The sequence below is a fragment of the Malaclemys terrapin genome, chromosome 9, assembly GCF_027887155.1.
Source record: "Malaclemys terrapin pileata isolate rMalTer1 chromosome 9, rMalTer1.hap1, whole genome shotgun sequence".
In the NCBI taxonomy this organism is placed as follows: Eukaryota; Metazoa; Chordata; order Testudines; family Emydidae; genus Malaclemys; species Malaclemys terrapin.
The window spans coordinates 11,833,002-11,847,433 of record NC_071513.1 but is presented as its reverse complement, the minus strand read 5'-3'; the positions used below and the strand labels follow the sequence as shown (position 1 = coordinate 11,847,433).

Genomic DNA, 14,432 nt, shown 5'->3' with positions numbered 1-14,432 from the left:
ATGGATCTGAGGGGCATCCCAGAACTGAAGTGGAATAAAGCTGGTTAAGCACTGGAATAAATTGCCTAGGGAGGTGGTGGAATCTCCATCATTGGGGATTTTTAAGAGCAGGTTGGACAAACACCTGTCAAGGATGGTCTAGATAGTACTTCGTCCTGCCTTGAATGCAGGGGACTGGACTAGATGACCTCTCAAGGTCCCTTCCAGTTCTATGAATCTAAGAAAGCCTGTGCTCACAGGCCTGAGGGACTCCTGCCACCTCAAAGGATGGAAAAATTCCTCAGGGGAACGTGCAGTTTGATTGACGTAATCAACATATGACAAACAGGCAAGGCTGTGAGAGAGCTGCCACAGAGAGTTTATAGCGTCAGCCCAAGTGATTTCCACACCAATACCTCCAATGGCATGATTAAAACAAAAGGACTGGGCCATAATCAGAATTACAAACCCGTCAAGGAGTGTCCTGAATTCCTTACGGGAGGGGTGGGGGGGGGGGGGGGAGTCTGGTAATTAACTGCCAAAGAGTGATGGATTTTTTCCACCCCGGCTGTCACAACTGCTGTTGTAAATCATTTGTTATGGTTTATAATGGTGTAATCCTGGGAGAAATTGTTCATAACTGCAATTCAATGCTTGTTTTTAGTGCATTAACCACCCTGAGCTCTGCCTCAGACCATTAACTAACAAAAGCTAGCTATAAACTCCTAACAACTTGTTTCTCGGCAATTATTCCTGTCCCATTTAAACAGTTCCCTTCCCCCCCCCCCCCCCCCGCAGCAGTGAAGCTTAAGGCGCGCTGCAGCGGGCTGTCCCTCAGCCTCCCCTTCTCTGCTACCAGCCAAAAGCCGGGAAGGCTGAACTTCCTGCCTGGGAAAGCAAAACTGGTCAGTGGGACGCAGCTCTTGGCCTTGACCCAGCAGCCCCCCAATACACACACTGTGCACTATTGCTGTTCACTTGTAGTACCTAGAGACTCCAGCGGCGAGCGGGGCACCCAAACAGTCAGTCCCAAAGAACTTCCCATCTCAATACCAAAAATACACAGAGGAAACAGAGGAGTGAAATGACTTGCCCAAGGTCACTTGCAGAGCCTGGACTAGGCCATGGGTCTCCGACTGGGGGCCTGTGCCCTATTCCAGTAGAGCACACACTCTCTCACATGCTTTCCGGCAGCTACCAGGCTAGAAGGAGAGGGGTGGGTCCCAGTCTGTAGGACACATAAGGCTGTGTTGGACATTTGCCGGGAACCCCGGGGCCACACACACACATTGACTAGAGACGGGCACAAGCTTCGAAGTTCAGCTTTGGGTTTTGAAGAGGGAACCTACTTGTTTAAGTTCACCAGCAATAACAGCCTGCAGTTGAGTAGCTTTGCCTTCACCTTGCACTTTTGAAGAGCGAGTGGGTGGCTGCCTGTTTCCTTTACTGTGCTGTGGGCTCCCTTATACTAGGACCAGTCACTGTCCTTGGAAATGCCACGTCAGGTCAAAGTTTTTAAAAATAAATATATGGAGATATACCTATCTCATAGAACTGGAAGGGACCCTGAAAGGTCATCAAGTCCAGCCCCCTGCCTTCACTAGCAGGACCAAGTACTGATTTTGCCCCAGATCCCTAAGTAGCCCCCTCAAGGTTTGAACTCACAGCCCTGGGTTTAGTAGGCCAATGCTCTAGCCACTGTGCTATCCCTCCCCCCATACAGTTGGTGTATGACCCCAAGGGTATGGTAAAAGTTCAGTAGTGTAACAGTGAGGCAGACGTTGCTCTGCCTTTCACAAGCTCCTCTTGCCTCAGTTTAGCTGGGACAGATGGAGCGGATGGGCCCAGAAACAAGGGGAAGCAAATGAGCGCTTGGTGCCAAGAAAGACATGTGGGATGGGAGCCACAAGAGGCTGACTTGTGCCAAAGTAAATCATCAGTGAGAGGGAAAGAGGAGGTGGAAGCCAGAATCAGTCATGAGACACTTGTAACCTAGAGCCCTTGGCTCAGATTCTCTGTTCCAAACCAGGTGGAGATGCCCATGTGCAGAGGGACTCTCCATTTGTGTAGAGCTGGAGGAGCGGAGTAGCCACCTTCTGCACCTGCTAAACTTCTCCCTCCTCCCCCCAGCACAGGGGGTGTAAAGGGGCATGTTGAGATTGCGTGTGCCAAAGCTGAGCTCCGCTGTGTCTGATGCACTGGCATAACGGACCATACTCTACCAGCATAAGTTAGATCAGGACTTCTGCTGGGGCCAGGCGGCTGTGAGCGTCCATCCCTGCCCTGCAAGCGCAGCTCGAATGTAATTGAGAATCGGGACCTCCACTTGTAATCAGGGCCGGCTCTAGGTTTTTTTGCCGCCCCAAGCAAAAAAAATGTTGGCTGCCCCCCCGTCCCAGCCCTGGGCTCCTCGCCAGACCCCCCTGCTGCCCCAGCCCTGGGCTCTTCCCCCCCACACACACCTCCTGCCGCCCCAGCCCTGGGCACTCTCCCCCCCCACCTGCACCCTCCTTCCACCGCAGCCCTGGGTCACTGGTAACTCGCTCCCACGGCAGGTCATTCAGCAGGAATTTTAGATGTGCACAGAACACAGACAGGATTGGTTCCCATATGTTACAGAACTGCAGTAAAGTGGAACCATTTTCAGCTTGTGTGATTGGAGGATATCTGGATGCATATTATAAGACTGTCCTACATAAATGAGGAAAAGTTGAGGTGCCTTTATTATTCTTTTCTTCCACTCTTTCTTTCTATGGGGAATTTGCCAATGCACTATCACTGTCTTCCTTTTAAACAAACAAACAAACAAAAGGCAATGGCTGTTGAAAATATCAATTCCAGTCCTAATAACCACTGAGAAGCATTTCTTGCTCAATTTTATCCTACTTTTTCTACAGCAAGTTACAGTGGATCAGTATATTTGATTTGGGAGAAATGAAGTAACAGCTGCCCAAACTGAGCTTGAGCACTCCTGAATTTTGAGGTGTTCAAATCTGGAAGGCAGGTGCTGGGACGGGGGGAGGTGGCTGTGGCTCTGCGGGGGAGCACGGCAGCATGTATGCAGCAGTGTGTCTGACGCTGCGCGAAGCCAGACACGCTGGTCTGAGTGGCACGGTAAGGGGACTGGGGGGTTGGATGGGGCAGAGGTTTGCGGGGGCAATCAGGGGACAGGCAGTGGTTGGATAGGCATGGGAGTCCCGGGGGTTTGTCAGGAGACAGGTAGGGGGTGGGGTCCTAGGGAGGAAGTTGGGGGGGGGTCTCAGGAGGGGGCAATCAGGGGACAAGGAGAAGGGAGGCTTAGATAGGGGGTGGGATCCTGGGGGGCAGTTGGGGCAGGGGTCCCGGGAGGGGTTGATCAGGGGACAGGGAGCAGGGGGGTTGGATGGGTTGGGGTTCCTGTGGGGGGCAGTCGGTGGGAGTGGATGGGGGCAGGGTGGGGCTACCCTCCCTCCCCGTGGAGTCTCCTATTTTTTGAATGTTAAAATATGGTATCCCTGCCCTCCCCAGTGCAGCTCTCCATTCACTGCAGCATGAGGTCTCAGCTTCCTCACTCCCTCCCCCTCTTTCCTGTTGGTAGTGGCCAAGGGAATGCTGGGAATCATAGAATCATAGATTATAGGACTGGAAGGGACCTCGAGAGGTCATCGAGTCCAGTCCCCTGCCCGCATGGCAGGACCAAATACTGTCTAGACCATCCCTGATAGACATTTATCTAACCTACTCTTAAATATCTCCAGAGACGGAGATTCCACAACCTCCCTAGGCAATTTGTTCCAGTGTTTAACCACCCTGACAGTTAGGAACTTTTTCCTAATGTCCAACCTAGACCTCCCTTGCTGCAGTTTAAACCCATTGTTTCTGGTTCTATCCTTAGAGGCTAAGGTGAACAAGTTCTCTCCCTCCTCCTCATGACACCCTTTTAGATACCTGAAAACTGCTATCATGTCCCCTCTCAGTCTTCTCTTCTCCAAACTAAACAAACCCAGTTCTTTCAGCCTTCTTTCATAGGTCATGTTCTCAAGACCTGTAATCATTCTTGTTGCTCTTCTTTGGACCCTTTCCAATTTCTCCACATCTTTTTTAAAATGCGGCGCCCAGAACTGGACACAATACTCCAGCTGAGGCCTAACCAGAGCAGAGTAGAGCGGAAGAATGACTTCTCGTGTCTTGCTCACAACACACCTGTTAATGCATCCCAGAATCATGTTTGCTTTTTTTGCAACAGCATCACACTGTTGACTCATATTTAGCTTGTGGTCCACTATAACCCCTAGATCCCTTTCTGCCGTACTCCTTCCTAGACAGTCTTTTCCCATTCTGTATGTGTGAAATTGATTTTTCCTTCCTAAGTGGAGCACTTTGCATTTGTCTTTGTTAAACTTCATCCTGTTTAACTCAGACCATTTCTCCAATTTGTCCAGATCATTTTGAATTATGACCCTGTCCTCCAAAGTAGTTGCAATCCCTCCCAGTTTGGTATCATCCGCAAACTTAATAAGCGTACTTTCTATGCCAATATCTAAGTCGTTGATGAAGATATTGAACAGAGCCGGTCCCAAAACAGACCCCTGCGGAACCCCACTCGTTACGCCTTTCCAGCAGGATTGGGAACCATTAATAACAACTCTCTGAGTACGGTTATCCAGCCAGTTATGCACCCACCTTATAGTAGCCCCATCTAATTTGTATTTGCCTAGTTTATCGATAAGAATATAATGCGAGACTGTATCAAATGCCTTACTAAAGTCTAGGTATACCACATCCACCGCTTCACCCTTATCCACAAGGCTCGTTATTCTATCAAAGAAAGCTATCAGAGTGGTTTGACACGATTTGGCACGAAATGTAGTTCTTTCCCTGCTCCAGGGCTGGCTCTATAGGCAGGGAGCTAACCAAGGAACTACAGCTCCCAGGGCCCCCTGTTGGTTCTCAGCTCCCATGCTGGATCCCTGCCGCCCCTGCAAATGGGCTGCCCCAAGCACGTGCTTGCTTTGCTGGTGCCTAGAGCTGCCCCTGCTTGTAATTGCTGCCTGGTCCACATAGGAAAACCATTGGCTTGCTCCTGATATGGAGCAGCATTTGCAGTAATTGTTCTAACCAAATGAATCTCATTGTCAATCCATGAAATTGCTGCAAAGCCCCTTGTCTAGCTCCTAGCGTGACCACTAACTATTGACGTTCTCCATATGCCTGTACAAAGTCTGACACTCACTAGTGATGCCGATTAAGGGCTCCTCTAGCTGAATTAATTGAAAAGATAAATACATGGACTAATCTATTCCCATTCTCTGCCCTGCTGCGTGAATACCCAGCTGGAGCACACAAAAACCAGATTTCTGGCGTAGAGTAGCCTACACAAATGTAGCCGTGATCAGCGATAAGTAGATTTAAGGGAATGTGTAAACCAACTTCAGTTTTGCAAACTATTATTACAGTGACTAGTTAAATAGGAAAGTGCAACAAAGCTTTCTTTGGGAACATATTACCGAAGAATTTTGCTATTTGAGGCCTGATCCAAAGCCTGTTCAAGTCAATGGGAGAATTGCTTTAAGCCCCTGATGCATGAAAATGTTGGAGAGATCTTTACTAGAAAAGTCATCACGTTTGAGCACCGCTAGATGGTCGGGCTATTGCTGAGTTTGCTATTATTTAATGTAGCGTTCGAGGTGAAAACCTGAGTGACTCTCACGGGGGAGGAGGGGGAGCTGCTGGATAATTTGGCTATCCTCTCAACTGTCATAATAGACTGACAAACTGAGCTCATAGATGAAGACTGAAACTTAAACAAACCTCTTATTAACTACATGGAGTCACTCCCTCACAAACACCGTCAGCCCAATTCTGCTGAGCCCGAAGCGTGAGATAATAGACTAGCCTAACACAGGACGCTGCCACCCAAAAGCCTCTAGCTCCCTTTGAGCACTCTGCAGAAAAACAGCTTTAGAAATGAATAGCTTTTTAGCCTCTGTCATTTGCGGGGTGGGGTGAGGAAGCCCTTTAACCCTTTCCTGCTGTTGGAAGGTGTTTTCAAAGCAATTTCCTTTTTTAGGGGCCACTTCTCTTACTCACTGTGGGACTACTCACGTCAGTGAAGTGCCCAGAATTTGACTCTAAATGACTGGCTTGTTAAGATGTCCCACAGCATAAACACAGTGGCTGATATTACTCAGCAATGAAACGGTCAAAACAACAGTGGGTGGCCTTAAGCAAAAAAACAAAAGCAACACCTCTTAGAAATCAGATACCAGTTTTGCCAAGCTTACCGAAACAGACCCTTGCGGCTGCTAGAGAAGTAACAGTGCACAAGAGTTCCCATGAACTGTGCATAACCTCTGAAAGTTATTGATAAACAAAACACACACATATACACACACACACAAAAAGTCTTTACTTGTTCTTTACTCAGGAAGGTGGCTTGAGTGAGAACTTCAGGGTGGGGCTGAAGATGTTAAAAACCACTTATAAAGCTTGCCAGGAAAAGAAATTTGCCGCAGCTGACAAGCTAAGGGAGCAGTGATTTTACTTGTATTATCACTGCCATTCTGCCAGAAAGGCCAGTAGCCAGGGTTAATTAGAGTTGCCTAAAACATTTTTAAAGAGCCACCCCTGTGGTAGCATGCTCACCTTATAGTTGAGAGGTTCTGGGTTCAAGTCTCAGGCTGGGACTCTGGCTTGCAGCCGGTGCTGACAGCCTGGGGACTGTTATTCATTGGACAAGGCATCCCTTGGGCCCCTCTCTGGTAAATGTCCAAATGGATGTTAACATTCTTGTTGGATGTTTAGAATAAAATCTGGGAGAAGTCCAGTGCCCTCTCTGCCGTTCCCTTTGTCTCCCATGACTGAGGCTGTGTGTGAGAGCTACAGTGGAGTGTGTCATGACTGTCATGTTGTCTCTTTAGTCATAGAATCATAGAACTGGAAGGGACCTCAAGAGATCATCTAGTCCAGTCCCCTGCACTCAAGGCAGGACTAAATACTATCTAGACCATCCCTGACAGGTGTTTATCCAACCTGCTCTTAAAAATCCCCAAAGATGGAGATTCCACCACCTCTCTAGGCAATTCATTCTAGTGCTTAACCACTCTGACAGTTGTCAGAGTTAGGATATTTTTCCTAATGTCCAACCTAAACCGCCCTTGCTGCAATTTAAGCCCATTGCTTCTTGTCCTATCCTCAGAGGTTAAGAAGAACAATTTTTCTCCCTTCTCCTTGTAACAACCTTTTATGTACTTGAAAACTGTTATCATGTCCCCTCTCAGTCTTCTCTTCTGAAGACTAAACAAATCCAGTTTTTTCAATCTTCCCTCATAGGTCATGTTTTCTAGACCTTTAATCATTTTTGTTGCCCTTCTCTGAACTTTCTCCAATTTGTCCACATCTTTCCTGAAATGTGGCACCCAGAACTGGACACAATACTCCAGTTGAGGCCTAATCAGCGCGGAGTAGAGCGGAAGAATTACTTCTTGTGTCTTGCTTACAACACTCCTGCTAATACATCCCAGAATGATGTTCGCTTTTTTTGCAACAGCATTACACTATTGACTCATATTTAGCTTGTGATCCACTATGACCCCCCCCCAGATTCCTTTCCGCAGTACTCCTTACTAGGCAGCCATTTCCCATTTTGCATGTGTGCAACTGATTGTTCCTTCCTAAGTGGAGTACTTTGCATTTGTCCTTTATTTAATTTCATCCTATTTACTTAAGACCATTTCTCCAGATTGTCCAGATCATTTTGAATTTTAATCCTATTCTCCAAAGCACTTGCAACCCCTCCCAGCTTGGTATCATCTGCAAACTTTATAAGTGTACTCTGTATGCCATTATCTAAATCATTGATGAAGATATTGAACAGAACCAGACCCAGAACCGATCCCTGCGGGACCCCACTCGTTATGCCCTTGCAGCATGACTGTGAACCACTGATAACTACTCTCTGGGAACGATTTTCAAACCAGTTATGCACCCGCCTTGTAGTAGTTCCAGCATATTTGGTGGGAAAGGCCTTTTTGCGCATATCTAGATGCGTGTGGAAAGTGTGTATTTGTCACATGTGTAATGCCGTCCTATGTCAGGCTTATTAAGGAGGTTAGCATATGCATAGGCTATGCTATGAAAGGAACTTAGGGTGTAGACCCATTACTTATTTATTTCTGGAAAGCATGCCACAAATCACGCCCACAACCCCACATTTCACCACAAATAGCATTACAGTTAGCGTCTCATGACAATATTAAAAAACTGTTTCATAAGATGTTTCCAACCTCGCTAAAACATTTTCTCTATTCTGGCCCTCCAGCGTTTTAAATGATTGCATTCCACCCAAGTAATTAATCCATGGCGTTTATGTTAACCTTTTCTTAAGAATTTTGTGAGGGCTGAGATTATGCCCCCCAAATCCAAGCAAAAAAAAAAAAAAACGATAAAGCTCACAGAGAAGATGGGAACAAGAGTGAATCTGCAGGAGTGGCTTAAAATTCTTCATTTACTCTGAGCTTTTCTCCTCTCTTCTTGACATGGAGACAGATTTGACATTTCTGATTTACAAGGATAAAAGTAAGCAAGTACAGCAGGGTTGAATGGAGTGGAGATAATTCTGGCTGTAAAATAACAGCTATTTTTTATACAAAGGGACAAGTTAATTGAGCAGATGTTCTGAAATCAAAGTAAAACACCAAGTCCCCCCTTTTTGGCTAGTCTGTTGAATTGTCTTTACCCCATGCAACGCTATCTTGGTACTAAACTTTCTTTGCTTATAACAAAAGGAAACCCTTTTCTTTCCCCCATCTCGATCCTCAATCTAGCTGTGAGACGGCAACGATGAGAATCCTTATAAATTCTCAAAGGCAAACAAAGTGTATCATCCTTTTGCAGTGCACACAGCTGCCTTAAAAGCTGTTGTCACCTAGAGAGGTCAGCTGCCTGCTAGGTATAGTGGCTAAAGACCTGAATTTATCAGCATGTTTAATTCCAGACAGGCTGTGGGGTTAAATCGGGGTGCCAGCATGTCTGCATTACTGTACTTTGTGGTAGGTCCTCTCACTGTATTGCCAAGACATTCAATGCCTGGAAACATTTGCAAACAATGGCCTCCGACAAAGGAACTGTGGCTGCTAAAAGGAAGCTTACTAACCATGACTGACGTCAGCTGACATGGATAGTGACCAAAGGCAGGCATCTGTCTGGAGTAGCACTCATCACTAGAGGATCTCTAGTCAGACACACTGATGTGTGTGTCATGCACATGTTTTGGGTGTGTCTCCTTTATCTTCCTCTTAAATTCTGTGCTAAACTAGAATTATAGGATTTCTTTGTTACGCGAAAAAGCTTTGCAGGCCCACAAGTGTGCCCGCGAAAAGAGAGCACTCAGAAATATACAAAAATTCAGCAGAATTTATCTTTTCTAAAGGAAAACAGGACTGTGACATACTGCCTGATATTAAAAAATCATTTTTCTTGTTGCAAAATTACTTAGTCCCCAAAATAATTATCATATGGAATTTTGAACATATAGGACCTGATGGTTTTTTTTTTTAAAGGATCAACTCAGCTTCTAATTTTACCAGTGTAAAATTGCAACTGCAAATCATTGTGTCCACAAATCATACTATTTCATGTTGGAATACCTGATTTCCTAGGGTTTACCCTCTGCAGTTAATTGTGGGTACAAAATTGCAGACAATTATTTGCAGGAGAGAAATTGCACTCAAAAAGCTGAAGGCTATTTCTGCAAGTCTGGCCCAGGGGAAACATAATTGGAACATTTAACCTATATGATGTCGACTCGTGTAATTTGATGCAATCTTCAACTACGAGATTAGTGCTGGTTAGCATGGTAATATACCGTACTTTCCATTGCATACCTCTTCTAAGCAATGTGGCCTAGCCATTCTGATGAACAGAGAAGTGTAAAAGGTGCATTTTAAAGTAAGGCTGTTGCTTGTCTCAATTTCTAGGTCGCCGCACTGCACAGTTAGACAGTCTCAGTGGGCATTACAAAACTCAGAAGGGTTCCCCCATATCAGCAGAGAGCATTATTCTATAAGTGCAAAACCTCCCCAAGCTTTTCAAGTTGATACCTGACCCTCGGTTAACTGCAGTAGCACTGAGAGTTCTAGAGGCTTATTTCACAATATAGAACCTTCGGGGGCGGAATGTCTGAAGGTAATCCTTGATGACTGTGGAAAAGTAGCCATATTGACAGCTCTGGAAACTGGAGTCCTCTGTTTATCCATGTGTAGGGTACAACACAGAAAGAAGCAGTGCCAGCATCCACACTCGTTTCACCAACATGTCTCCGCCCTGACGTGGAGGGATGAAAAGGTCGTTTGGGCTCTATGCTCACTGAATCCTTGACATCTCTGCTGAGATTACCAAGAAATGTTGGTTTGCAGGTTGGAGACACCTGTTTCCTGGGAGCTGTATTGAGACCTACAAACTAATTCCACATTGGATACTGAAAACAGGAGTTTTCTATTCTTTACCTTGTACAGTGCTGAATTTCATCCTAATGGTTTTGCATCATGCAGGTGTTATTTTCATTGTCTTAATGCAACTGAACAAGAAAATCTTGCTATGCAAAATCACTGTATTGATGATCAGTTGAATAATTTTGCTTGCAAAGATACTTAATCCTGGCTCAACGGGAGGGGATGGATAAGCTGACCTCTTGAGGTCTCTTACAGCCCTTCTTTTCTATGAGTCGGTGAATACTGTACATATGGTTTACATACATGTCTGTTTTACCTACTGCATGTCATTTATTTTCACAGGGCCGCCACGTTAAGACAGGACAACTAGCAGCAATCAAGGTTATGAATGTTACTGAGGTGAGTGAGCATCTATGGAAAAAACAATTGTCTGGATATAAACAAAAAGGACATATAAAACAACCAGCCAGATCACTACAGAGTTAGATAACTTATCGGAGAAGATGATCTGCTTGCATAAGTACTGCTTGCTGGGAATTGGGGTTTTTTTCCTAATGTGCTGAGGCTGGTTGTATGAGCAAGTTTTTTTGTTTTCAATCATGTTTGTACAATGGGAGCAAAGCAATCAGGGCCAGTGAATCTGTATATTTTTGCTAGTCTATAATGAAGAAAAGAATTTTCTTCCTGCTTATTGCTAGTTGATTATCTGTTTCCAGAGATAGCAAATAGAAGATTTCCTGTAGCTCTGTGCTGCCCCTGTTGTGTTTCATCACATCCTTTCCCCTCACACGCCAGCTATTCCTCTGTGCAGTACAAAAATCTAGGGCATTGTAGTCACACTGACAGCAAGCAGGAAAGAACATGTTAGAGTTGCAAATGTTGCTTCTTTTTATCAGATAGATGAGAGAAGGAGACAGTTTAATTGGCACAGTCCTTGCTCGCATTTATAAAGTGGTGTCAGAGTTAGAACATAGTGTCACAGAATTTGCTAAGCATTGATTTTTTGTTCCTCCTCTGATCAGTGCAGCTGGTTTTATAGTACAGCAACTTGCCACCTCAAGACAATATTAGCATGAAAGGCCAAAAAACTTTCGCCCCCTAGAGTTTCCTGCAATTCAGTTTCTTGCGTATTGTGGGCCTGATTCTCATTTACACTAAAGGACTTTCTACATGTGAAAATGAATCCAGAATAAGGTAGGGCATTTAAAGCAGAATAGGTATATAATAACGCCATGTGTGGACATTCTTATTTTTGACTATAAATGCCTTTTCTGGTGTAGTGTAATCCACTTCCAAAGTGGATTGAGATAGTAAAGAAAAAGGCATTCTTATTCCGAAATAGAAGGCCTGGTCTATAGTTAAAACTTATACTGGCATAGCTATGTCAGTTATGGATGTAGATTTTTACCAACCTAACTGAGCCAGTATAATCCCTAGTGTAGACACATTTATGGAGATATACCTATACGTATCTCATAGAACTGGAAGGGACCCCAAAAGGTCATCGAGTCCAGCACTCTGCCTTCACTAGCAGGACCAAGTACTGATTTTTGCCCCAGATCCCTAAGTGGCCCCCTCAAGGATTGAACTCTCAACCCTGGGTTTAGCAGGCCGATGCTCAAACCACTGAGCTATGCCTCTCCCCATAAGGCATCAGTGTTGTTGCCAATATAGTTTGTGTCTCTTGGGAAACTGGCGTAAACTATGGTGACAGAAGCACTTTTTTGCTGATGTAAACAGAGTCTATGCTGTGGAGGAAGGGAGGGTTGCTATTATTGCTATACCGGTATCATGATGCTAGCAAAACTTTTCTAGTGTAGACAAGGCTTGACCAGTATCCTCACATGGAGTTATTGCAGTATAGCTATTCCTGGAGAGTTATTCCAGAATAACTCTAAATGCAGACAAGGCCTGAAGTCCTTTTATGCCATGCTGGCAGCGTACAGAAACTATGGCAATGGGTGGCAGCGTAAAACTCCAAGGCCTGTGAAAAATGTCATGCCCTGTGCAACGTATTTATGGTTGACCCAACCCCCACCGTAGATGTAGCTAGGTCAATGGAAGAATTGACTTAACTGCCACCCTGGGAGAGGTGGATTTACAACAGTGACAGAAAAAACCCTTCCATCACTGTAATAAGTGAAGCGTAGCTTCAGCGCTGCACCTGTTCCTCTGTATAGTGTAGACGTATCCTAAGAAAAGGAGGATTTAAAGCAGGATTAAGTATAGTGTAACTCACACCCACTTTAAGGCCCTTTTACACTGCCAGGGTAGTACAAATGGACCTTAGTATGAATAAAAACCAGGCTCTATATCTTTATAAAATATACTTGTGTACATATATAAGGTCAAACTACTAAGGTTTTGCTCTTCTGTCTGTGGAGAGGGTACATTTTTGAAATGATTGTACCAGTAAAGTGCTGAGACTTTGCTTCTAGCTCTGGGGAAACAGGCCTAGCCATCTACATTGTGTTGTAGAAATGAGTCACCGAAGAGGAAAGGTTTTTGGGGAGTGGCAGAGATTGAATGTGTGGTAGGGTGTGAACCCAAATCAGACTCCCAGATCTGAGCATCTCCAGACTTCAAGAAAGGGATCAGCTGGGAAGGGGCTGCCAGAGACCCAGAGCTGACACAGTGGCACAGAGCTGTTATATGGATAGCTTTTGCCTCCCACTGAACCCCAGGGATTCACAGGGGTTGGGGGTGATCCCAGTGGCCTGATCCATGGGCAGGTGATAGAGACAACCACAGGGAGTATCAGTGTGAAAACTCAAGGCAGGGAACTTCACCGAGATCTCCTCCCTTGTGCTGCACACAATTTGATAGTCTCCACATTTAAATAACGGCATATTGTATGCACCAGTACACTGTTGGAAACCAAACTTCAATGAAAGATAAGATAACCCAGAGGCCCAGATTCACTGATTCACATCAGTATCTGTGTGCGGTGCTGCGAACACAAAGCAGCCATAATCGTGCTTAATTGACTGGTTAATCCTGGTTTACAGCTGCTTTGCATCACCGTAGCAGCACAGAGCGGCTGTGGTGTATTGATGGTATCTGACCCACTACTTAGGGAGCTGCACAGCTGAGGATTTACCAATAACAGATCTGGTTGGCTTTGGTTTGAATCATCCCACACAAAATTGATTGTGTCTTTTTAAGAATTCTGCAGTGCTTCAAGGCAAAGTCTTTAGAGCTGGTGTAACCCCTTCTGGGGTTTTCCCTGGTGCTCTCCCCTCTAAGCCCTGTTTAGTATAAGAGCTCTTATGAGTTCAGAGCTTGTTGCAGTAGGACGGCAGGCAGAAGTTTTATTGATGTCAGTCTGCCATTTCACAGCTGAAAAGTTTCCAGGGGATTAGGGTGACAGCCTGGTGCTTGGGAGATCAAGTCTGCTCTGCCACAGGCTTCCTGTGTGACATTGGACATGTCATTTATGCCCAGATCCTCAAAGGTATTGAGGTGTCTAACTCCCTTTGATTTCAATAGGAGTTAAATACCCTTAAGGATCTAGGCCAGAGGTTCTCAAACTGGGGGTCAGGACCCCTCAGGGGGTCGTGAGGTTATTACATGGGGGGGGAAGGTCATGAGTTGTCAGCCTCCACCTGCTTTGCCTCTAGCATTTATAATGGTGTTTTTAATTTGTAAGGGGGGCCACACTCAGAGGCTTGCTATGTGAAAGGGGTCACCAGTACAGAAGTTAGAGAACCACTGATGTAGGCCTTAGTCTCTCTGGGGCTTGATTTTCCATCTTTAAAAAGGGGATAATAGTTCTTCCCTACCTCCCAGGGCTGATGTGAGATTAAGTGAGCTGCTCCTATACTACAGGATTAGAAGTATTTTAGATTGAACTACTTTCATTCTCCAAGAATTCACTGTACTAAAATTGGTTGCCTGCTAAAGGTTCAGTGTTTCTCGCACAACAGTATGGTCAGGCTGGGATTAAGTTATTTTCTGTTCCTTTGGGCTTGAAAAACGGGTTTGAAACATATGAAGTAAAGTCTTGAAAAATATCACAATGCA

At 45.2% G+C, this 14,432-nt stretch overlaps 1 protein-coding gene across 1 annotated transcript in view; it reads left to right on the top strand.

Annotated features, from left to right (window-relative positions):
• The window catches only part of NRK (Nik related kinase), a 126,928-nt gene that overhangs the window by 36,052 nt on the left and 76,444 nt on the right, over positions 1–14,432 (top strand). Inside the window, exon 3 of the mRNA XM_054039718.1 lies at positions 10,752–10,808. Coding sequence (XP_053895693.1) covers positions 10,752–10,808 — 57 coding nt within the window. The remainder of the gene's footprint in view (positions 1–10,751; positions 10,809–14,432) is intronic.